The sequence below is a fragment of the Peromyscus californicus genome, unplaced genomic scaffold (genome assembly GCF_007827085.1).
Source record: "Peromyscus californicus insignis strain IS unplaced genomic scaffold, ASM782708v3 Scaffold_24__1_contigs__length_46423439, whole genome shotgun sequence".
NCBI lineage: Eukaryota > Metazoa > Chordata > Mammalia > Rodentia > Cricetidae > Peromyscus > Peromyscus californicus.
Window position 1 is genome coordinate 25,652,941 of NW_026294535.1, and position 24,793 is coordinate 25,677,733.

At 37.8% G+C, this 24,793-nt stretch overlaps 1 protein-coding gene across 5 annotated transcripts in view; it reads left to right on the forward strand.

Annotated features, from left to right (window-relative positions):
* Positions 1-24,793, forward strand: part of Ppp1r12a (protein phosphatase 1 regulatory subunit 12A) — a 110,936-nt gene that overhangs the window by 42,985 nt on the left and 43,158 nt on the right. For all 5 annotated transcript variants that reach the window (XM_052753290.1, XM_052753292.1, XM_052753289.1 and 2 more), the window contains 3 exons: positions 8,823-8,941; positions 17,616-17,775; positions 21,354-21,498. In XM_052753290.1, the coding sequence (XP_052609250.1) occupies positions 8,823-8,941; positions 17,616-17,775; positions 21,354-21,498 (424 nt within the window). The remainder of the gene's footprint in view (positions 1-8,822; positions 8,942-17,615; positions 17,776-21,353; positions 21,499-24,793) is intronic.

Genomic DNA, 24,793 nt, shown 5'->3' on the forward strand with positions numbered 1-24,793 from the left:
TATAATGAATAACCTTGGGATTTTGATGAGTTGTATAGAATCTATGGATTGCTTTTGGTATTAGATTTCTTTTCATAATAATTCATTTTTCTTTCCATCTTCTAGTATCTTTTTCAGTTTCCTTCATGACTGTTGTACAGTTTTCATTGTAGAAGCCTTTCACTTCCTTTGTTAGGTTGAATGTATTGTAGTTCAGAGTATTATTGAGTTGTTTGTGGGGTTTTATTTATTTGATTTTTTGGAGGCAGTTGTGGAAGTGTTTCTGCTTTCTTTCTCAAATATTATTGGCATATAGTAAAGCTGTTGGTGTTTTTATGTTGATTTTTATATCCTGCTATTCTGTTGATAGTTTTTTTTTTTAATCAAATCTAAGAGCTTTCTGGTGGAGCCTTGAGGGTCTCTTTATTTTTAGAACCATATAATCTACAGATTAGAAGGCTTTGATGTCCTCATTTTCTTCTTATGCCCCAATTATTTCCTCTCCTTGGTTTACTGTTTTTGCATATTGATTTCTAACATAATGAGTTGTCCCATGAGGAACCTTCAGCAAGGACTAATTATTTTTCAAGTTAAGCATCTTTTGAAGCTCATACATTTGAACATTTGATGTACTTCAGCCTGTGACTGTTGCCTTTACTTGGTTAACAAATTATACCATAATTCTTGAAGAAGCCCTACTCTTTTGTAATGTGTTCTAAAAATGTACATTGCTACTGGATCGGTAATTTCTCAATTCATAATCAGTAGAGGTGTTATTCTTCAGTCCTTTCTTCATTGCCAGACATTATAAGATCAAAATAACACACCATTACTAATGAACTTTGTCATGTATTACACATACATTCAACTGAGTACCCTCTACTGGTAACAGTGGTTTGTTTTTGGTATTTTCTTTCTGTCTTTAGGGTATTCTTGTGAATGCATTGAATGGCTTTTTGTTTTGTTTTTGAGGTGGATTTCATTATACCATCTGGGCTGGCCTGGTACTTGACATGTAGCTTAGGCTAGCCTCAAACTAATGACTCTACTCCACCCTCAGTCAAGAGTAGAGGCATGCACCCTTTACCCAGCTGAAATAATTCTTTGCTCTTGGTGATGCTACCAAGTTGACAGTACATTTGGTTCATTGGTTAAGTTTAGTTTTAGATTCTTTCCCATTTTAATTTTTTTAAGTAAAATGCCACATTCTAACCACTTAATTTCCTCCTATACCCTATAGATAGCCATTATACATTTTTCCTATTAATATCCTAATTGGATTTTTAAATCTAAATATTATTGAAAATAAGTAATCTTTATTACTTTTATAGATAAGTGACAAAATGTCACAAATATTCCTCTGCACTATATTTTAAAAATGACGTGCTATTCTGAAGGTCATTCGTATTTGGGTGTAGAAATAAGTCTTTGATTGTTTCATGTATATGACTCTGTATGTCACAGTTTTACCTGTTCCACTATGTTTATTTAAAAAAGAATCTTGAGTGATTTAATTAGTGTTTTAGTTGTTGAAGTGATTCTTTGTATTTTAGTTTCATTACTATATTCCCTTTTTAAGCTTCCACTATAAATACTTAAGGAATGCTTTTATCTTGAGTAGCCATAAAATTTTCTAATATAAAAAAATTAACCCTATGTTATTAGGTTAGCCATATATGGTTTCATAGAATATAGCCTGATTAATTAGTACACTAAAGTATTTTTTTATGAAGTAGTATTAAAGATTTCATATCTCAAAAGGCTTGTAGCATTGCATTCAATAACATTTTCCATGGTCTTATTTTTAGCACATGGAAAAAAGCTTCATTATCTTTGTCACTTGATCATTGAAGACGTGGCTATTTAAGGATATAACTTTAAGATGTTTGTGGTAGTTTAGTTATGGTTTGGTCTTTCCTCTTTATAACTTTGATCCATAAACTCTACGAAAATCTTCAAGATTTTTGTTGGCTCACCAGCAAAATATATCCACTTTCTAACTACTTTTTACCGCCTCCTTTATTCTCTCTGGTCCTGGGTACTTTTGCTTCCCGCTGGGTTATTATAGTTCCTACACTAGACTGTCGTCTTCTCTTCACCTGTTTCTCAGTGTGGCTGGCAGGATGCTCTTACTTTACGCTGGGGACCACAGTCTTAGAGCCTCCAGTGCATCTGGACTGGGTTCAGAGTAGAAAGATACGGACCTACAAGAGTCTGATTTGTCTGCCATTCACCACCCTGACTTGCTGGCTCTATCTTTAACGCTTTTCTAGGTTCTTCTGTACCTGTTATGGTTTCCTTGCTGAGCCTTTACACTAGCTAGACACCTTCCTTTATGATCTGCTTATTCCTTCTGTTTAAAGTTCAGTATTGATATTTTTTAAATTTTTAGTTTTAGTTTTTAAAAATTATGTGATAGTATTTTTCTCCTCCAACTTCTAGGTTCTCCCCATCTCCCTACCCACCTGTGATGGTTTGAGTAGGTATGACTCCCATAGACTCATGTGTTTGAGTGCTTGGCCCATAGGGAGTAGCACTATTTGGGGATGTGGCCTTGTTGTAGGAAGTTTGTGCGGTGGTTTGAGTAGGTATGGCTTTCGTAGACGCATGTGTTTGAGTGCTTGGCCCATAGGGAGTGGCACTATTAGGGGATGTGGCTTTGTTGTAGGAAGTGTGTGTTGTGGTTTGAATAGGTATGGCTCCCGTAGACTCATACTTGTGGATTAAGATGTAGAACTCTCAGCTCCATCTCCAGCACCATGTCTGCTTGCACATACCACCATGCTCTTCACCGTGATGACAATGGGCTAAACCTTTGACACTATAAGCCAGCTCCAATTAAATTTTTTCCTTAAAAGAGTTGCCATGGTCATAGTGTCTCTTCACAGCAATAGAAACCCTGACTAAGACATCACCCAACTTCATAACTTCTTCTTTATGTTTCCCCTCCCTCCCAAAACAAAAACAAAAATCCACACAGAAATGAAAATCAAACAAGCAAAAGGCCAATAAGAAAAAAATGCCAAAGGAAAAAGTCAATAAAAATATCATTGAGGGTTTTTTGTTGTTGTCGTTGTTGTTGGTAGTGGTGGTAGTGGTGGTGGTGTGTGTATTTGTGTGTGTGTGTGTGTGTGTGTGTGTGTGTGTGTGTGTGTGTGTGTGTTGTCCAAATACCCCTGGGCATGGGACATGCTCAGAACTATATAGATTCAAGCCAGACAGAGGTCTCAGTCTTGAGGGGTAGTGGACATGGTGTCCCGCCCCTAACCAAGAAGCTATTTGCAGTTGATTCCTGATGACAAAGGAAACATCAGTTTTCACCCATAGAATCACTTGTATATCAACCACATTCCAGGGCAGAGCCCATGCTCAGTTAGATTGCCAATTTCTCAATAGTTATGTATTCTTGGCCAGCTAAAGCCTACTTACATTATGTAATGTATTTGGATAGTTCCAGGTAGATGAAACATGCTAGAAATGAAATTTTGCTATAATAACTAAGTTGAATACTTGGGAAAGACTCAAAGGCAAGTACTACTACTACATAAGTAGACATTGGTGAGACAACTAAAAGATTGGAAGGAAAAAACTAGATTATGTATAGAGCTTTCTTGGCTTGTTAATTTGCAAAAGCTGCTTTGAATACATAGCTAAAGCATTATGGGTGTGGTTTATGTAACAAAAGTACCACAGACTTGCAGACATTAGAAACATCAAAAGAAAAGGATTGATCTTCAATATAGGATGAGTTAATTATTATAATTTATCTATTTGGTACTGAAGGAAATGTGTTTTTTATAGGTATTGTATTTTATGATCCACTGGGGTTTGGGGGATAATTTAACCATGCAAATGCTGGTCTTGATATAGGGCTTCTTTGGACTTTTCATGAAGACACTAGATTGTGGAGAGTATATCAGATGCAGTATGCAGAGATTTCTGTGCCATACTGAGTTTGTCCTTTGCTGGGGGTTCGTATTTAGTCTGTTTTGTTGACTGCACTGTGTCTGACAGACTAGGGGGGACAAGAGAACCAGGGAAGTGAGATTCAGAGTGGTAATAAGAAAAATGACTCACTGGCTAAGGTGTTAAAGGGGGTGGGAAACTAAAAGGTAGTTGTAGTGGTAAGAACAATAGCTGACATTTGCCCGGTGTTTACCATGTGTCTTTTCACCATTCTCAATCCTTTAACATAATTTCAGTTGTCTTCACAATCACATAAAAATGTATTTGAACTATCCTGTAGTTGCCTCATGTGCAGTCCCAAATACTGAAACTCCAAGGAAAAGGTAAAGTAGGTAAACACACAGTTTGCTGTAGTCCTGGGCAGCAATAAAACATGACCACAAATCCCACATAATTATGTTTCCTTTTTACAGAAATATTAATGAGTTTGGTTATAGAATGCTACCTCAAATTGGTGACTATGTAACTTATTCTGTATTATTTTTCTGAACTGTGAAATTTGGATTCTGATGAAGAATGGTATATTAATAAGTCTACTTAATAAATGAGGAAAACAAGTCAGAAAAGTCCCATGTAGAAAGTGACATCTAGTATTTGAGTCAAGATAGTCTAGCTTTTCAAGTCTGCATTTTCAGCCCAAACAAGATTATGCCTCCCTTCTTGCCTTTATAATTGGGAGAATTATATGGTTAATATTTATTTAAGTTTAGAAAGTTCAGTTTGGTTACCCTCCCTTGAGGTACTAGTGGGAAAGGTCCAATAGCAACCGGAATAGAATTTTATAATGTTCATTCTGAGTTTCATCAAGTCTAAGATGTCATCCTTCTAGTTCTGTGTATTCTTTGCCAATTAAAAGATAACATTTTTGATGTAGGTATATTGTTAGCTCAAAGGATTTTATTTTTCATATTGCCGAAGAATGTTACAGCTTGGCTTAATAATGCTGCATGACCTTGTGCCTTGGCTTACTTTTGCTTTTCTGGGACCAGGGTTTGAGTATGCACACAAAGCCGTAGAAAATGGAGGGTGGGATCACTGGTTAGTGCTGAAACTAACCAGAGAAAGTCAAATTCACGAATGTCAATCAGATAGTAGAGGTGAGTGCTGAGCTCACATTCTGAGGAACATAGAGTAGTGCTTTTCTCTGCCCAGCCAACTTTGAGTCATAGATAAAAATTAATGCCATGGGATTCTGTTTAATTTTGTATGTTCTTTTTAAATATTTATAGTTACAAATGACAGTTCTAGAATACTACATAGTTTTATCAGGTATATGCTAAATACAAGAATGCATACTTCATAGACTTTAAGGTTTTGGCAGTTGAAGACAGAACTTGGCTTTCTTTCATTTCTTATGGCGTCTATCATGTTTGTGTACTTTTGGATTATTTGTTTGGCTTTGATGGGTGTTTCTTTGAAATTGTGCTTCATAAAGCTCACCCTTCGAACGCTTCAGTTACTCTGAGGTGTGTGCTTTGTTTTCAGTCTTTATGTTCTTCGAGTGACTTCTAACACCCCAGCAGAAGTGTTCTGAACATAGTCTCTGGGGTCTGCCTAGCAGATTGACTGACATACTGTCTTGAAACAAAGCACAGTTTCTCACATCTTTTCTGCCTTAGTTTCAGTTTTCTGTTCCATACATTGAAGCTCCAAGCCCCAATTCAAGTACCTAGTCTTCCTTTCCTTTCTGTTTCCGTGTTAGGTGTGTAAATGTGTGCTAAAGACGTAGAGTCTGGTCAGTCTTTTCAGTTACTGTAAGAAAATGTCTTTGGTCCCCGAGACATAATACTTCCTGCCACACAACGGCACTTTTTATTCTCTTTTACCCAGAATATACATTGTCCCTCTGCTATGTGTGTGTTTCATTTTGTTGAAATGAAATTACACATTCATCAGATAATCTTTTCTTGATTTCCAATCAGTTTTCTTACTACAGGTTGAACATTCCTAATCAGAAAATCTAAAATCCAGAATACTCTTTTAAAAAACCCAAACAAACCTGTGACATGGTTGCAAAGTTCACACCTGACCTCATATTATGGCCCAGCCAAAGCACAATTACATAAAAGTATTATATAAGGTCATGTTGGCCATGTGTTACTTGTGTTTAGCCTTTAGCCTTAAGGCCCACTGTCAGGATACTTGATTAGGTATATGCAATTATTCAAAAAAATACCCCAAATAAATAATTCAAAACACTTCTAGTCCCAAGCATTTTGGATAAGGAATATTCATTTTATTCTTTAAATAACACATCATTCTAAGACTTAACACAGTTTCACTTTTTGTTGATATTGTTTATTTTTTTAAGACAGGGTTTCACTAGGTAGCCAAGACTAGCTGGAATTTGCCATCTTCTTGCCTCAGCCTCTGGGATTACAGACAGTTTTACATTTCTAGTTGTAATTTAGTCTAACTCTTGCTGTAATGTAAGCTCTCTGAAGGAAAGTCCATGTTGATTATTATATTGCTGGCATGTAGCCAAATAGATAGCCCATACATAATTTTTAAATTACTGATTACCTTAAACATACAAACAAAATACATAAACACGCTTCACAAAAGGGGAAGTACAGATACCAGTAGAAACTTTCAGCTTTCTGTGTAATTAGGAATACAGATTAAAAGGCAAAGACAAGGTACTGTATCTCCATGTTGACAATTTTTTTAAAGATTGGTAATATCAAGTGACCATTTAAGAGCATGTCCATGAAAAGGATAGTATTAAATAAAGACATGATCTTAATATAGTATGGGTATATTTTTAAGTTATCAGGAAGAATTACATTCCAGTTCACTTAGAGTAGTTTTGTTAATTTTGTTTTACAAAAATAGCTGTGCACGTATGTTTATATGCACATAAATTGATAGCAGAGGTACTAAAGATTTTGTGTGCTGTCGATGGTGCTTATCTCTAGGGAAAGAAGGAACATGATGGTAAGGGAAGGTATCAAATGAGTGTCTCTTTTTCCTCCTTCCCCACTGTAGACTTGTGTTTGTTGAAGGGTCCTAGGACTGCAGCTGAGTGGATAGGACACTTGCCTAGTATGCTCATGGCCTTGGTTTGACCCCTAGCATTTCATCAAAAAAACCTTGTAATGAAGCTTAGGCATGTTCCCAACTAGCTCTTAAAACTTAAATTAACCTGTTTATATTAATCTACATTCTGTCACATTGTTCGTTACCTCTTCTCAGTACCCTAAGTCCAACTTCCGCAGCATCTGGCTGGTGAATCCCCTGCCTCAGATTTTTTCCCCAGATTTCCTGTCTCTGCCCGGAAGTCCCACCTATCCTTTTCCTGCCTAGCTACTGGCCATTCAACTCTTTATTAAACCAATCAGAAGGTGCCTTAGGCAGGTGAGGAAAGACAGACACATCTTACAAAAAGATTATCCCCACAGAGGAAAAAGGCTCAATTATGTGTAGAAAACAAAAAACAAAAGTATGTTACAAGAGGAATGGCATTCATTGAGGGACGTCCATACTTCCTAGTTGAGGAATGTTAATAAGTCAGTGATTCTGAGAGGTATGCATTTGATACAATGAAAGAATTAATCATCTTTCTGCCTCTAGATTCCTTTGTCAAGTTTGAGGACTCCTGTGAGTGGTTTCTTAAAAATGAGTTTTAGGTGTGTAAAATACACCAGTGTAAACATTAGAATCCATTTGCTAAAATATAGGGAACCAAGATTTATTGTAGTTGTGTTTCTGTTTGTTTTAACATGATCAGTAAAGTGTCCTCATAGTGGTTATCCTGGTGACTACTATACATTTCAAAATATTAATTGGCATTAAATATAATTTTTTTCTTAAGATTTTTTAAAGTAATTTTAGTTTATGTAAGTGTTTTCTCTACATTTATAGCTATGTACTACTTGTATGTCTGGTGTCCTTGAAGGCCAGAAGAGGTCCTCAGATCCCCTAGAACTCTAGTTCTAGTTCATGTGGTTGTGAGCCACCGTGTGGGACTGTGGAAGAGCATTCAATGCTCTTAACCCTGAGCCATCTCTTCAGCTGTTAAGACTTACTTTATTTTTAATTATTTGTATCCATGTGTGAGTGTGTACTGAGTACTCATATCCTTCAAGGCCAGGAGAGGACATTAGATCTGCAGCTAGCTAGTTAGAGGTGGTTTTGAGCTGCCTGACATTGGTGCTAGGAACCAAACTTTAGTCCTCTGTATGATTAATATCTGCTAACTGCTGAGCCAACTTACACTTTATTCTTTTTTATGTATTTAAGACAGGTTCTCACTGTAGCCCAATTGGCCTTGAACTTGTAGCAATCCTCCTTTTAGCCTTCCTTAATCAGTCTAAGTCAATTGACTTTTAGGAGCCTACTGAATTCTATTGCAGATTATTATTACTAACAGTGAGTATTATTGCTTATTATTAAATAATTATTATTAAACCCTTTCTTCATTGTAGTGGAACATACTTGAAATTGTAGTAACTTGGAAGGTAAAGCAGGACTTGGGGTTCAAGCCTAGTTGTATAGTGAGACTCTGTCTCGAGGGGGGTGGGGAATGCCCAACAAAATAAAACCCACCTTTCATAAAACTGATCCTGGGAGCATGAAACTCAGAAAACCAGTACACTTGGAAAAAGTACAAGTCTCAGTGGGGGCAGTCCAAAAAGATGCTATGAAAGGCTTTCTAATTATTATTAAAACTACACTTCGTTAGGAAAGCAAGTATGTTTGTAGAACATTTAAGAATTATAAATTTAAATTTCTGTGATAATTTTTGTTTGAGTGATGTGTATATTTATTACTTTCTTTTTCTCCCTGTTGCTGTCCTGACAGAGGAACTTTACTCATAGATGTACAATGTTTCATTCAGCAGTACTCCTTTAGCTGTCCTTCTTTTGATTTTCCAGGTTTTTGATTGGTCAAGGAGCACATGTAGGAGCTGTCAACAGTGAAGGAGACACACCTTTAGATATTGCAGAGGAGGAGGCAATGGAAGAGCTGCTTCAAAATGAGGTGAATCGGCAAGGTAATACAAAGAGGACATGTCCAGAGCTATTTGTCTGTCTGTTTGTTTGTTTGGTTGGTTGGTTGGTTGGTTTGGTTTTATAAATAATTCCTCTCTCTCTAATGTTTTCAAAATTGAGTATGTATCATAAGACGTGGCCATAAAAGTATATAGCATAACTTGAGAGTGAAGTAGCAGGCAAAAGGACATACAAGATAGATGGGTCACCCTGCAAATTTGAACAAGATGGCCATAAATGCCTGCTGTCGGGAGCATTTGAGCTGAGCTCTGCATGAGGGTAGAGAATGAGTCATGTGAATCTGGAAGAAGAGCATTGTGGACAGAGCAAGCAAGAATGGAAGGGTGAGAAGGTGCCTGGTATGACCAAAGCTGCCCCAAGAGGACGAGCACCATCAAAGTGGCAGAACAAAATAAAATTGCTAGACGAAGTTGGGTAGTAGCAGCAGGCTGTGGGTCCTACAGAGTCTGGCTTTTAGTACTAGTAAATTAGGAAGCTGTTGGAGGGATCGAGGCAAAGGGCGAATGGGATGTGATGTTTAGAAGTTTCTGATCGTTAGGCAAGGAGTAGATTGAAGGGAAGAGGCGAAGTGTGATATTTAGTAAATAATTGTGAATATCTAGATACAGTGAGCTTAGACGTGAGTTGGGTGTAGATTAAGTGATTAGAAGGGGTGGGGGGGGGGGTGGGGGGGTGTGTACATATATGTAGTGATTGGAGGATGAAACAGGGTTTTGCTGTGTATCCTAGACTGACCTTAAATTTGCAGAATCCTCCTGCCTCAGCCTCCTGAATGCTTTAATTATAAGTATTTGTCATCATGTCTACATCAGAGGATTATGAGTATAGTTTGATAGCTGGCCAAGAATAGTATTGAGTGATAAGATAAAGGGAATGTAAGAAAGAAGGAATCCAAGATCTTTAAATGAGCGATTGAATGGATTAAGTTTCTATTTGAGATAGGAAGATTGTGAGAATTATGTTTTAGAAGATCATTTAAACATGCTAAGTTTGTTTTGCCTGTTAGAGATTCAGGTGGTTGAATATGTGAATTTGGAGAGAGATACAAGGTGGAGATAATATGGTAAGAGGTAACTCTGTGATAGAGAATGGTTGCTAATGAGTACAGAGCTGTTTCTAGGAATGATGGGGATTACAGAATTGATTGTAGTAACAATTGCACAACACAGTGGATTTTCTAAGAATACTGAACCGTATACTATAAATAGAATATGAGGTGATCTCTTGAAGGAATTTTTAAAGCACATATATAATAGGATATTGCAATTCTGCTTCTGGAGATATGTCCAAAAACAAGAGAGTCCCTAAAGATAGATGTGTGCACTCATGTTTGTAGCAGCATTGTTCACAGTTCCAAAAGGTGGAAATAAACCAAGGGTCTACTGATGAAGAAACTGATAAACGAGGAGCAGGGCATAGGTACAGTGGGCTGTTTGTTATTAAGCCCTAAGAAGAAAGGGCCTTCTGACATACTAGAGAGCCTGGAAGAGATCGTGTGGGGTGACATAAGCTACGAAGAAGGACAAGCACTGTGTCATCCCACCTAGATGATGGACCTGGAGTAGTCAAATGTGGAGAAAGGAGAGCCAGGTGTGGGCACATCCCTGACAACTGGTAACTGTGAGGCAGGTGCCGAAGGATTGTGAGTTCCAAGCCCACATTGACCGCCCTGGGATAACCTGTCTCAAGAGGAGAAGGAGAAAGGTGCTGGACAAGGTCTGAGAGCTGTTGAATGGACACAGAATTTCAGTCTTGTGACAGGAAGGAGGTCCGGGTTCATTATACAGCTGTTAATATACTTCCCTCATGGAATACGTGTTCAGATTGGTTAAGGGGACCTGTGTAGTGTATGGCTAGGACCTGCTGTTTGCTGTTGCTGCCTAGCAGTATGAGAATCAGATCTCACTCACATATCACTAGTCCAGGAAAATGGTGTATTTTCAAGTTCCCGTCAACTGCATGACCTTCCTTAAGTTGAAAAGACATGCCATACTGTTTTAAGATGCAGTCTGTATATGTAAGGAAGATTATAAGATATAATGGAAATTTCCAACAACGTTCAGGTAACTTTTCTTATGTTTGAACTTACACATTGTAAAATAATAAAAGCATTTAACTATCAGATCTTCAAGGGTGTTGCCTATGTGCTTTGGTAGTGATACACATTATACCATAAACTATAATTTCTCTACTGCAATGGCTCCAGGCTTTTTAAAAATTATGAATAGGTTGACAATTTTGACTGTATTTTTTTCAGATAACTAAATAGAATACTTCAGTATATTTCTTTTCAAAGGAAGATCAGAGGTACCTGTAGCATGGCCACATACCAGTTATTGGGAAGAAGAGAAACTAGATAGAATCCATGCTGTAGGATTCCATCTTACAGCATTCTCAAAAGTACAAGCAAGCTGCAGATGAGTGGTTGCCTAGTATTGGAGAAGATCAACAGTGGCAAGAGGGAGAATTAGAGTGAATGTGAAGAAGTTTGAGTGATAAACTTTGGTTCTTTAGCTTGATTGTGGTAATGATTCCATAAGTGTGTATATCTACTAAAACTTTCCCAATTGTACACACACAGTGTGCCTTGTATCAGTTATATTTGAATTTTTAAAAAACCCTAATTTTAAGCCTAAAAGGAAATGGAAGTGTAGTTAGTGATAGAGTGTTCTCTTAGTATATCAAACCTTCTGGGCTCAGTTCTCACCGCTGCAAAACAGCAGACAAACAGTATTCAAGATGACGACTTTTATATGTCTTTTGCCATAAACATTTACATTTTTAATTTAAACTGTATTTATAAAATCACTGTGATCATACAGGATTATCAAAACTGTTATACTAAAGTTAAATAATTGAGGAAAGATACAGGGTATTGTTGTAAAGAGTTGGCTTATGCTGAAGTATGGTTCATCAGGAAGTAGAAGATAAAGATTATAAAGGAATAGAAATTAGGTAAAACTCTGGAAAATGCATCTTCTTGTTCCTTAGGATTAGCGAAATCACATGACTACTGGTTTGCTGAAAATAAACAGGCATGAAAACTGAGGGGATGTGTTTGAATTAAGGCACAGAGCAGTGGGTTTCATTACGGCACTTCCATACGTTTTGTTTTGACCCCCCACACCCACTTACACTCTTCTGCCCTTTCACTCTTCATGTTCATTCCGTTACCTTCCCCATACTCCTTCCTAAAATGCCCCCTCTCCCTCTCACGGTGTCATGACCCATCCTGTACATGGTACATATGGAAGAATGAGGCCGGGATCCACACGTGAGGGAGAGCATGTGGTCACGTTTGCTATTCTGGATCTAGGGTGCATCAGAGCTGAACATAATTTCCAGATCTGCCTGTTTCCCTGTAAATTTCATAATGTCACTGTTCAGTACAGCTAAATAAAATTCCGTTGTGTATATATACCACATTTTCATTCTCTGTTCATCTGTTGAAGGGCATGTAAGCTTATTCCATTTCTGAGGAAATAATTTGAACAGCTGAAGTAGAGGATTATAAAGGGCAGCCAGAGCCCAGAAGAAATAGCACATATAGTTATAAAACAGTTATAAAACAGGGACACACAGCTTTAGGTGTCCATGCTCTGGGTGAGTGTTTCCTCCATGGGATTTCTAGAGCTGAAGAATCTGAAAGAAGAGATGCATAGTAAATAGAAGAATCTGAAAGAAGAGATGCATAGTAAATAACCTTTCTGTTGTTGTTTTGCTTCTTTGAGATAAGGGCCTTGCCCTGTGGCCCAGTTTGCCTCAAGTTCACAGTTCTGCCTCCGACTCCTGATTACACATGTGTGCTGCCATATGCAGTTAAGAAAAATTTATCTATTTTGCCATGATGAGTATTGAGATAGAAAGCTGTAATTTTCTGCCAAACAGTGGTAATTCTTTAAATAAAGTAAGTTTTTTCATGCTGCTATTTATATAATATTAGCAGTTATTGACGATAAGTATAGGTACACATGGACTTGGCAGTACAGGCTTATCATGCCAGGACACGGAAAACAGCAGAAGGAACCTAGAACATGAATTCCAGACAGTGCTGGGTCCCACCCTGTCTGAAATATAAAACATTAAAAGGAAGGAAGAAGGCTGACTGGCTATGGAGCCTGGGGGACTCATCTGTCTCTGCCTTCCCTGCACTGGGATTGCACCATGCCAACCAAGTACCACTTAACAGCTGAGCCATCTCTCCAGCCCCACTTGAAGTTGTTAAATAATTCTTTGCCTTTTCCTTGTTAAAGAGGGGATCTTGTTATGTAGCTCATGCCAGCCTATAACTCACTTGGTATGTAGCCCAATCTGGCCTTAAATTCTAGATACTCCTGTCTAAGCCTCCTGAGTGCCGTCCTTTTGCTTTCTTATTCTACTATATTTGAGTAGTAAATAGTTATGCTTAAGTAAATTGGTTTTGAAATTAGTAATGATTGGACAGAAGCTAAAAGAATTTTTGCGTCATATTTCATGTGATTTTTGTTCTTCTTTGTTGCCTTTTTTTTTTTTTTTTAAAGCTAAGGTTACAGATCAGATGTTTGTTTGTGACAGTTTCTCTGTGTAGCCTGACTCTCCTGGAACTCACTCCATTGACCAGGTTGGCCTGAACTCAGAGATTGCCTGCCTCTGCTCCTGGGTACTAGGATTAAAGGCATGTGCCACCACCACCAGGCACAGATAAGTTTTTTTAATGTTAGCTAACCAAATTGGTATTTTATTATGCCTGAAAGATTTGGCTGCATTTTTTTGTAACTTGCTATGACAGTTGTTAGTCTAATCACTTTAATATATCCTACTTAGTTTTCTCTTCTATTTGCGTTGTTTAAAAGTGTTAGAACTATAGCAGATGAGTGAAGGACCTGTTAAGTAGATACCCTTAGACGATAAGGCAATAAAAGAAAAGCAGAATCAGTTTTAGAGCTGGTGCTAATTGCTAACATCTTTGTGTTTATTCCTGATCTAAAGCTTTATATATGTTAATTTTCAAAATAACCCTGTCAGGTAGGTACTATCATTTCCTCATGTCACGAATGAATAATCTGAAGCAGAGCATGCATGCTCTTCCCATGGCAATACAGCTTGTGAGTAGCAAGTCAGGTTCAGTCTCAGCCAGTCTGGGTTCAGTTCTAGTTCTTAACCTGTCATACTAATAGCCAAATAAATTAGGGCTTTCTCAGCATATCTAGTCAGTTTATCAAAGCTCTGAAATTTGAAAACAAGTCTACTAACATAAATTACATGACTTAGTGATAGTTTTGTTTTGTTTTAGATTTTGATGAACTAAACATTAGTTGCATTTTTAAAAAATTTAAGAACAAAGGAAGAGAGATCTGGACAGATGGCTCAGTGGTTAAGAGCACTAGCTGTTCTTCCCGAGGTCCTGGGTTCAGTTCCCAGTACCCACATGATGGTCACAACCATCTATAACTCTAATTCTAAGGGATCCAACACCCTCTTCTGACCTCCATGGGCACCCATCACACAGGTGGTACACGTACATTTGTGCAGGTAAAACACCCATGCTCGTAAAACATGAGAAGGATTTTTCTTTTCTGTCTTTTCGTAAGCTGATTTTTCAAAATGTTTCCTGTACAGCATACTTTAAACTTGGATTGTTTTGGCAAGATTTGGAAGCAGAAGGGATGTTAAGTGAGGAACTTTCTTCCCAGGGTGATACAACACACACTTTTCTACTGAAGTAAGAACTGCACCAGTGAGCAGCTAGGAGAGCCAGGGAGCTTGTATTGGCATTCTGACAGGTGTATGGGGAAGGAGCCAGGAGGACTCCAGTGCAGCTGGATCACTGAGAAGCTGTCTTGCTAACAAGAGTGGCAGGGAACTGAAAGCCGTGTCCTTGGAACTGGCTGCACAGTCTGCAGGCAGCTCCATCAGTCTGCTCTCTCCTTTTTCAGCTCGTCAGTCTCCTCCCTCAGTGGCTGTTTACTTCTGTAATGCTGGGGAGGGGCTTTTGAGAGTCTTACAAGTTTCTGCTTTCTCAGATATGTACATTTGTTCACCTCCTGAGCCTCCTGGAAGAATGCTTTAATTCCAAGGAGACTGCTGTACAACAAGGGAGTAATTGCTTTGTAACTGGATAAAGATAAATAAACACCAAAGTAAGAGTCGGAATGTTTTAAAGTAGAAAAAATTCTAAAAAGAGCTGTATCCTGGGAAGTGGTAATTTGCCAAGCAAGCAAAATGAGGATATGATCTGTGTAGGAGATAATTGCTTAAACAGCCTGATGCACTTGGGAACCTAGATGGAGATCCAGATTGTTCCCACCGACTGAAAGTAGAGGAGGAAGACTAGAGATGAAGTTTACAATGCAAGTCATCCAAGACCTTGTCTCAGAAGAGATGTTCAGCCATTGACAAATTCTAGAGAGATGAAATGACCAAATTTGGGCTATTCCAGTCTGGCAGTGGTAGGAGTATTGAACTGGAAGGAAGGAATGAGTTAAATGAATGATCAAAGTACAGTGTAAAGTAAACTAGTGATAGGAACTGTCAGAGGACAGTCTAGGAGATGGCACCTCAGAATCTGTTAACTAACTGAATGGAGAATAAGGGTATGGTAAAGGGACAGTGACTGCCAAGGTTCTGGATAAACTCATTCGTGGTATAGAAATATACAGGCAGCAACAGATTAGTTTCCAGAAGTTGCTAAACTTGTACTACTGAGTTTGAGATACACATGCCAGTGTTCCACTACATTATTTCTTTTCCTGTTTTTCTGCTTCTCCAGCTGATATGCAGCTGATCTTAATATCTCTAACCAAGTTTGTATGAGGAAGGACAATTGTGCATATGAAACTACATTATTTTATCTGGCCCTGCCACCAAATGAAATCCTTTCTGTTTTTAATATATTTTACTATTTTGTGTGTGTGACATCTTTTTCGTCTGTGTCCAAATTAATATCTGTTGAGATAGCAGCAGCAGCAGCAGCAGATTCTGTTGCTGGACCATGAAGCATCCAGAAGGAGGCGCTTCACTGCCTCTACGACGACCACTCCAGTGAAATATATAGTCGCCTCCATACTGTACGGCTGTTTCCTCTTCACGGTTCAGCGTAGTGATGCTTATAAATTAAGATGATTGGGTCACACAGTTCACTGTCCTCTAGAGAAAGCCTGGCATCCTCTGTAAAGAGAACATTCTGTGTAGCTTCCCACCCGGAAGCCAACTGGTACTTCATTCACTCTTTCCCAAATAATGGTGTGGCATCACTTGATGTATTTCTTGCTTTAATGTCATTTTAATTAGATGCTATTCTTTACCAGCCTGTAAAATAGCTCCTCATTAATCTCAGTCATTTTTGTCCTGTTTTATTTTTCTTCACGGATGTAACATTTTCTGCTTTATAAATAAAAGCAGCTTCACTTCTCATAAAGTACTCATAGTAGGCACTCAGTACATACCTGGTTGGAGAGAAGGGAGGACTGGTGGGTGGGTGGGAGGGTGGATGGATGGATGGATGGATGGATGGATGGATGGATGGATGGATGGAAAGATCCTAACCAGACAGTTGTGTATATATGGATATAGATTATGAAAATATATTAGCTAAAGGAGATAAAAAGCATTGCCGTATTTTTTATTCATTTATTTGTTCCCTCAGAAACTATCTCCTTACCACTAAGCTTATTTCCTATATTCTTCCAGATGATGGAGTTATAAAATAAGAGAATATCTTTACTTTTGATAAGCTCAGTCTTCTGGAATACAGTGCTTATTTATAATTTATAAGTAAATTGTCATGTGTGTGATTTATTAAGTAGCCATTAATTGAAGCCATAAGACAAGATAAGATCATTTAGGAATTTCACCATTATCTTTGCTAATTTAATTTTTCCCTCAAGGTATGGAGCTCTTTGAAGATTGGAACGAGAAAATCGTATTCGTTTTTTACATTTATCCCACTTTTATCACGTTAGCCAAGCACAGTGCTTATCATACTTAGAAATGAAAGCCTTTCTCTGGAACTAGACAGTACTGATCGTATGGAGAATATGCTGTGCTGAAAAAGAAAGGGTGTTTAGAGAAAAGAAGGCAGTTGAGGGCTTGATGCATTCGTACGCCTCCACATGGCAGAGCCTGGTCCACCTGACTTGTGCAAGTTCAGGAGTTATACACACACACACACACATATACATCCATCCATATACATGTGTCTGCATGAGAATTATTCATGTCTGTTCAGAACTATTTTATTTTGAACAAAGGATGCTGTACCTTGGTAATGTTGAATTTAAAATCAGAAGTAATCAGAAAAGATAAAAAGATTACCAAATTGGATGTGGTAACACTTAGCAGAGGCAGGTGAATCTCTGTGAGTTCAAGGCCAGCCTCGTCTCCAAAGCTAGTTACAGACTGGTCAAGGCTGCATAGTAAGACCCTGTCTCAAAGAACAAACATAACCAGAATAATACTGTGGAGCAAAAGCTAAATAATTGACCGAGAAGGCTAATTAAAGTATCTATTGTATTTCACATTCTTTTCTTAAATAATCGGTAGCCATTTTTCAAAACCATGGTTTAATTGTTAGTTTTCATTTAAACGTGAATTTTTTCATCTTATTTCACTGCGTAGAAATGGGAAGGCTGTTCTCCAGTAACAAACATGAAAACATACATGCTTTTCCCCCACCAGGCGTCGACATAGAAGCCGCTCGAAAAGAGGAGGAGCGGATAATGCTCCGAGACGCGAGGCAGTGGTTAAACAGTGGCCACATCAGTGACGTCCGGCATGCCAAGTCTGGGGGCACCGCGCTCCACGTGGCGGCTGCCAAAGGTTACACCGAAGTTTTGAAGTACGTACCGCTCTTGACGGAGTTCCTCGTTACTCACTCTCTTAACATACGTGCCAATACTATTTTGAAGCAGACTATGTAAATGTTTGTTCTCAGGAGGGAAAAGGATGACTTTGAATAAATTTGCTTTTGTTTCTAAAGTTCTTCCTGAAATTTAAAAAAATGTTCAATATTTCTGTTCTCTGGTATTTGTGTTTCTTTCAGTTATAATTTTCTCATAAAATGGATTTTTAAGTGTCAGCCAACCATTATATGTTACCTGTCAGGCTGATAAGTTACTAGAGTCGTTGAAGACTCCCATATTGACCAGATGTTGAGAATAAAAACAATGTTAATAATTTTTTTTTTATATAGAAACACTAGAATTCAGTTTGCTAATACTATAATATTAAATATTAATCCATAAACACCGTGACTATATAAGACTGTATGTTGGTTGACTAATTTCCTTGCAGCAGAGTGTGTCTGTGTGTGTGTGTGTGTGTGTGTGTGTGTGTGTGTGTGTGTGTGTGTGCGCGTGCGCGTGTGTCTGTGTGTATCTGACATCCTCTTAATACAAACAATGAAGGAGCCCTTCCCAGACTCCTGACCGTTTCACCCTCAGTAATGTAGGTCTCTCTTAGAATAGTAAAGTGCTTAATTTGTTTTCTTGTCCTTACCTGTTTCTTTCTAATCTAAAACTTTTCTATATTTTTCCAACTCCATTAATAAGTGATACGAACATAGTGAGTTACCAACCAAATGATAATTATTCTTTACCCCAGCAGGTAATTTTACCTACCACTAGGAATTTTTTTTACAGATATTCTCATCCACTTAAGAAGACAGATATGTGCCGGCAACAATTGGTAATAAGAGTAGAATGGCTTCATAAATCATGGTACATAGTTTCCATGGAAGACTCTGTAGCATTTAAAACATAAATGAGAAAATTTCTTTTGTATTATAGAATGAATGCTAGGGTTATTATGAAATGTCAAAATCAAGTGAAGAAATAAGTATTAAATTAAAAATTAGATTTGTAGATGAAATTTCTCCTCATAGAGTTGTCAAAGTCTATAGTTTTGTTAAAACCATGTAAAGTAAAACCAATTATCAATGTTCAGCTTGGGAAAATATCCTCCTTTTGTATTCTTGTGTGTGTTTGTGTTTGTGTGTATGTGTACATTTGTGTATGTGGTATGGTCTGTAGTGTGTGTGTGCACATTTGTGTATGTGGTGTGGTCTGTAGTATGGGAGTGTGTGTGTATGTGCGTGTTTGTATGTGGTATGGTCTGTAGTGTGTGTGTACGTGTATGTTTGTGTGTGTGTGTTTGTGTATGTGGTATGGTCTGTAGCATGTGTATGTGTGTGTATATGTGCCTGTTTGTATGTGGTGTGGTCTGTAGTATGGGTATGTGTGTGTGTTTGTATGTGGTGTGGTCTGTAGTGTGTGTGTGCATATATGTTTGTGTATGTGGTGTGATCTGTAGTATGGGTGTGTGTGTGTGTGTGTGTGTGTGCATACGTGTGTATGTTTGTGTATGTGGTGTGGTCTGTAGTGAGTGGGTGTGTGGGTGTGTTTGGTACTTACATGAATAAGTAAAAACAGTGAGTCCTGAAAAGAAGACACCTCTTCCAAATGGAGTCTTCTGCTTTCTCTCCCTGTCCACATGCACAGCTCCTTTCGGTTCGGGTCGGGCGCCTTTCCTCCTCTGCCGCCTGCCCTGGGGCTGCTTTGTGTTTTCCCAGTTTGCCGTCCATCAGAGGAGCTCTTTTGAATATAGGTGCTTTTCTTTTTCTTTCTTTCTTTCTTCTTCTCTTTTTCTTCTTTTAATTTTTGTTTGTTTTCTTTCTTTCTTTGTTTTTCCGAGTGTCCTCATAGGACCTGGCACATTTAGAGAACCATGTTTGTTGAAGATGTATTTTCCTGCTTCAGTCTTCCCTCTACACCCACTCCCAAGTGTTTATAATTTGACGTTGCTCAAGAGATTAACATCGTTAAAGTTCATATTTCCTAATGAGGATATGTTTTTATTATCTAATAGTCTAGTGTTATTTTTCCCTCTGTTAATACAAATTCTGATCATACATACAATAGTAGAGGTCTGTTTACATCTGTTAGCCTGTTCTTTAGATCATTGCTTTTAAATACTGGTCTGCAGACAAGAGCCAGGCAGCATTATAAGAAGCATATAGAATCATTATAATAAGGGTTATTTTTATGAAGATATCCTGTATGTAAAATTAGGGATGGAGGGGTATAGATAGCCAGGCAGGCAGGCAGGCCGGCAGACATTGTGGCACATGCCTATATTCCCTCCACTTAGGAGACGGAGGCAGGTTCACCTTGTTGTATATAGCAAGATAGTCTCAAAACCAACAAAATATATTTGGATAGACAGAGCCCCAAGGTGCTGATTCAGTAGTACTACAGTTGACCTGGAGAATATTTTTTATTAAAGCAAGTGTTTAGGATGGCTTTGTTACTGAGCAAAATTTGGAAATAGCTGTTGCAGCTAGATAGTATCAATAAATAAGCTGGTTTATATTTTTTATGTTTTGGCTTGTTTTACACAATCTCACTCGGTAACCCAGGCTAGCAACAGTCATCCTACTTCAGCCACCTAAGTGCAGTGATTACATCTGAACATTTACATATAACCATCACTTCTTAACAGTAAACAAGTAGAGAGGATTATATATTAGCTGTCACTACCACCTCCTATAGGTAAAAAGAAGCCCTTCTCAAGCTCACCATCTTGGAAAGTCAGGTAAAAGTATACTAGATTTCTGATGTAAAGCATCGTTTGCCTGTGTGTGGGGCTGTGCTATGTGCAACTTATAGGTTCATTATGTGAACATAATTTCCGAATAAAACAAAGATTGATGTCACTATGCAGTTAAAAGGGCATGCTATTTTATGTAACTCTCTGCATTATATTAAAATTTATTCCTATTTTATAGCTTGTTAGTGATTGGAATATCTGCTTTCTGCTGCAAAATATAAGACTCAATACCCTTGAAATATGTGTTTTGCTTTGTTTGTTCCTAACAGATTATCAGTTTCTTTTGAAATTTTTTGTAGCAGATCATAAAGGTTCACAAAGCTTCCATAAACCATTTCCTCAAATACAAAGCAACTAAGCATTACAGAACAAGCTTCTTGGATTCTGGTATATTTTTAGGCCACATTTGGTCTGAGATGATGTATCATCTGGACATCTAAAGATAGCTCTTGCAGCACATAAGCTTTATGTACAGATTGGTCCATTGTGCTTAATCTTACCCTTGAAACTGGGCTTTTCAGCAAAAACTTTCACTTGCAAGTGATACTAACAAGAATTAATCAGTGTCATATCAAACTATAAGAGTTAAAATGATTAGAATTAATTAAAACCTCATTATGGCAAAGACTTGAGTGTCTTCTGTAAATTACTTTCTATTTGCCCTAGTTAATTCATTAAGAGGAGGAGGAATTGGAAGTCTGAAAGAATTTAAATTGTAAATTGTGGTTAAATTGCATGGTAGAAGGCTATTGATCATGTTTGTTAATTTCTAGATTTTAATGATTATCTAATTCACTGTAATTTCTTTAGACTTTTAATACAGGCAGGCTATGATGTTAATATTAAAGATTATGATGGCTGGACACCTCTTCATGCTGCAGCTCATTGGGGTAAAGAAGAAGCATGTCGAATTTTAGTGGACAATCTGTGTGATATGGACATGGTCAACAAAGTGGTAGGCCTTTTAAACATTTTAACACTAGAAACAAAATTCTAACCTCAGTATGATAATTCAAGTTTATGAATTATGTGACCTTTATCTGCTGTCCATCAGGAATTCATTTATTAATGTTTAAGTTGTTTTGGCTTCCAAATGAGGTGTTTGTCTCTGTTCTGCAGAAAAGGAAGTTAGGATTCCTTGAGTAATCATACTGTCATACGTGTAAAAAACATTTGAGTACTTGCATCACTACTATATTTTTAGGTACTCATAAATTAATTATGTGTCTGTGTAAATGTTTGCTGCTGTCAGTAGAAGTTGAAACAGTGTACCATGGTGTTTCTCATTCTTTTTGGCTGATTAAGGCTTGGGCTTGTTTGTTTTGAGACAGGGTCTCACATAAGGCTGACCTTGAATTCTGTATGTGGCTGAGGTTTATGTTGAACTCACCTCCTGCTTCCACTTCTCGTGTACTGAGATTACAGGCTTAACACTGCCCCAGGTGCCTGATGATAATCTTACTAGCCTGCTCATGGTAGCTAAGTGATAGTGGATACTGAAACGAGATTATTGAGATACAACATTTATAAGAAAACAGTTCCATAGGTAGATGATTTACTTAATGAGCCATAATTGGATAAAGGAAATGAGGGGGAAAATAAATGTTGTACATCATATTTTTACAAAAACATGCAGATTCAAGTCACCGAGTTTCTTAGATCACTTTTCCCTTTCTTTTTTATTTTATTTTTTTTTTATTTTAGTCTACAATATAATTTAGTTCTACATATCAGCCACGGATTCCCTTGTTCTCCCCGCCCCCCCCCCTTCCTCTTCCCCCCAGCCCACCCCCCATTCCCACCTCCTCCAGGGCAAAGCCTCCCCCGAGGATTGAGATCAACCTGGTAGACTCAGTCCAGGCAGGTCTAGTCCCCTCCTCCCAGGCTGAGCCAAGCGTCCCTGCATAAGCCCCAGGTTTCAAACAGCCAACTCATGCACTGAACACAGGACCCGGTCCCACTGCCTGGATGCCTCCCAAACAGATCAAGCCAATCAACTGTCTCACCCATTCAGAGGGCCTGATCCAGTTGGGGACCCCTCAGCCATTGGTTGATAGTTCATGTGTTTCCATTCGTTTGGCTATTTGTCCCTGTGCTTTATCCAACCTTGGTCTCAACAATTCTCGCTCATATAAACCCTCCTCTCTCTCGGGCACTTTTCCTTTTCAAATGGTGTCAGCGACAGCATTATTCTTGCTAGCTAGTCTCCTACTCCATGTTGGTAAACAGGTTTCACATATTCACAGTTGAAAGCTTAAAGTATGTGCTCTATCTGTTGTCTGAGCTCTGGTCTGCATTCCAACTTTGAGTATCCTTACAGGCCACTTAACTCACTCACATGAGTACTGCTGATAATTGGTTTATTTAGTATGACTTCCAGAAAAGACTAGAAGGTAGTTTTTTAATTGATGGAAACAGTTTTCCAAAAAGACTATATAACTTCTGAGTATGAATATGCTGTTTCCCTGGCCGGGTTGATATTATCTGAGACACATATAATATATAATCTATATGAAAAGAATTATTTAATTTTGCATTTGGCCTTTAATTATCTTCTTAGGTATAATTCATAATTATTTATGGAGGGACAGGAAAAATAAAATCCATTTTATTTCATCACATTGAGTTTTCTTATTACTATTATAGCAGCTTTTGTCACCATAAATTTTGATCTTGTATTTCTTTATTCCAATATGTTAGTGGCTCTGTAAATGATTTTAAGATAAGTCCCATATTTATTCTCTAGTGTCCTGCCTTTTCATGTGTATTATCTAATGTTATCCTTTCACCAACCCACAGAAATTGTGTTTGCAGATTTAGGAAAGTGATCAGAGAAGTTGAATAATTTTCCTAAAGCCTCACTTTGAGGTTCTCTCTCTCTCTCTCTCTCTCTCTCTCTCTCTCTCTCTCTCTCTCTCTCTCTCTTTCTCTCTCTCTCTCTCTCCTGTTGTTTCTCTACAATTTTTTGTTTTGTTTCTTTTATTTGTACAAATACTTCTTTTATAAAATATTTAAACCTTTATCTTAATAAAATTTCTTTTAAAAATGCAGGACTTTAAAAACATTTTAATAGACATGATAAGGTAGACAGAATTCTAAATGTTTTATGCCATATTTAGTCATAATTTTTAGGTTTGTTTATTTAAAAAAACAGTAGTTATGTAACTTTACTTGGTGGGTCCAACTGTCTTCTCTGTTTTTTGTTTTATTTTACTTCATCTTTTTATATGTGTGTAAGTATTTTGCTTGCCTGTATGTATGTGCACCACATACATGCCTGGTACCCGCAGAGGTCCGAAAAGGCTTTAGATCCCCTGGAACTGGAGGCTTACAATGGCTGTAAGCCAGCATGTCTATATGCTGGGAATGGAATGCAGGCAGCAAGGGCTTTTTGTTTTGTGTTGTGTTTTGTTTTTGGAGACAGGGTTTCTCTGTGCAAACCTGGCTGTCCTGGAACTCAGTCTGTGACCCAGGCTGGCCTCAAACAGAAATCCACCTGCCTCTGCCTCCCGAGTGCTGGGATTAAAGGCATGTGGCACCAATCCGGGATCCTTTTTTTTTGGGGGGGGGGGAAGTACTTTCTATAATAGTTCAAAGTTATCCTCAACTCAGTATGTAGTACAGGCTGACCTCAAACTCTTGATTCTTCTACCATAGACTTTCTAATGCCAGGATTATAGATGTGAGCCTCCCTACTTGACATATCTTATGTTTAATTAGAGCACATCATTTTGTGTCAACTGTGTGAGCTGCTATATGAATTTATCATTTTCTTTCATTCGTTCATTAGTACTTTTAAGATTTATTTTTACTTTATGTGTATTGCCTGCGTGTCTCTGTGCACTGTGTATGTAAAATGCCCAAAAGGTCAAAAGAGGTTGGATCTTCAAGAACTGGAGCTACTGATGGTTGTGAGTCACCACGTGGGCTCTGGGACTTAAACTTGTTACCCTTATTAGAGCAGTCGGAGCTCTTAGCCTCTGAGCCATCTCTCCAGACCCAGTTCTCATGAATAATGAGAAACATCAAGTAAATGCTCTTAAAGTATTATGAGTGTTTACATGAATTAACAGTAGAGAACATGATTCAGAGCCCACATACATACCAACATGCATATACATGTCACACCATACACACTGAAAGTTTTTTTAATGAAAATATGATAATGGAAATAATATAGAAAATGTACAAATCCTATAAAGTTTATAAAAGTCTACATGGAAATGATGTTCTAAGAGTAAACAGAAATT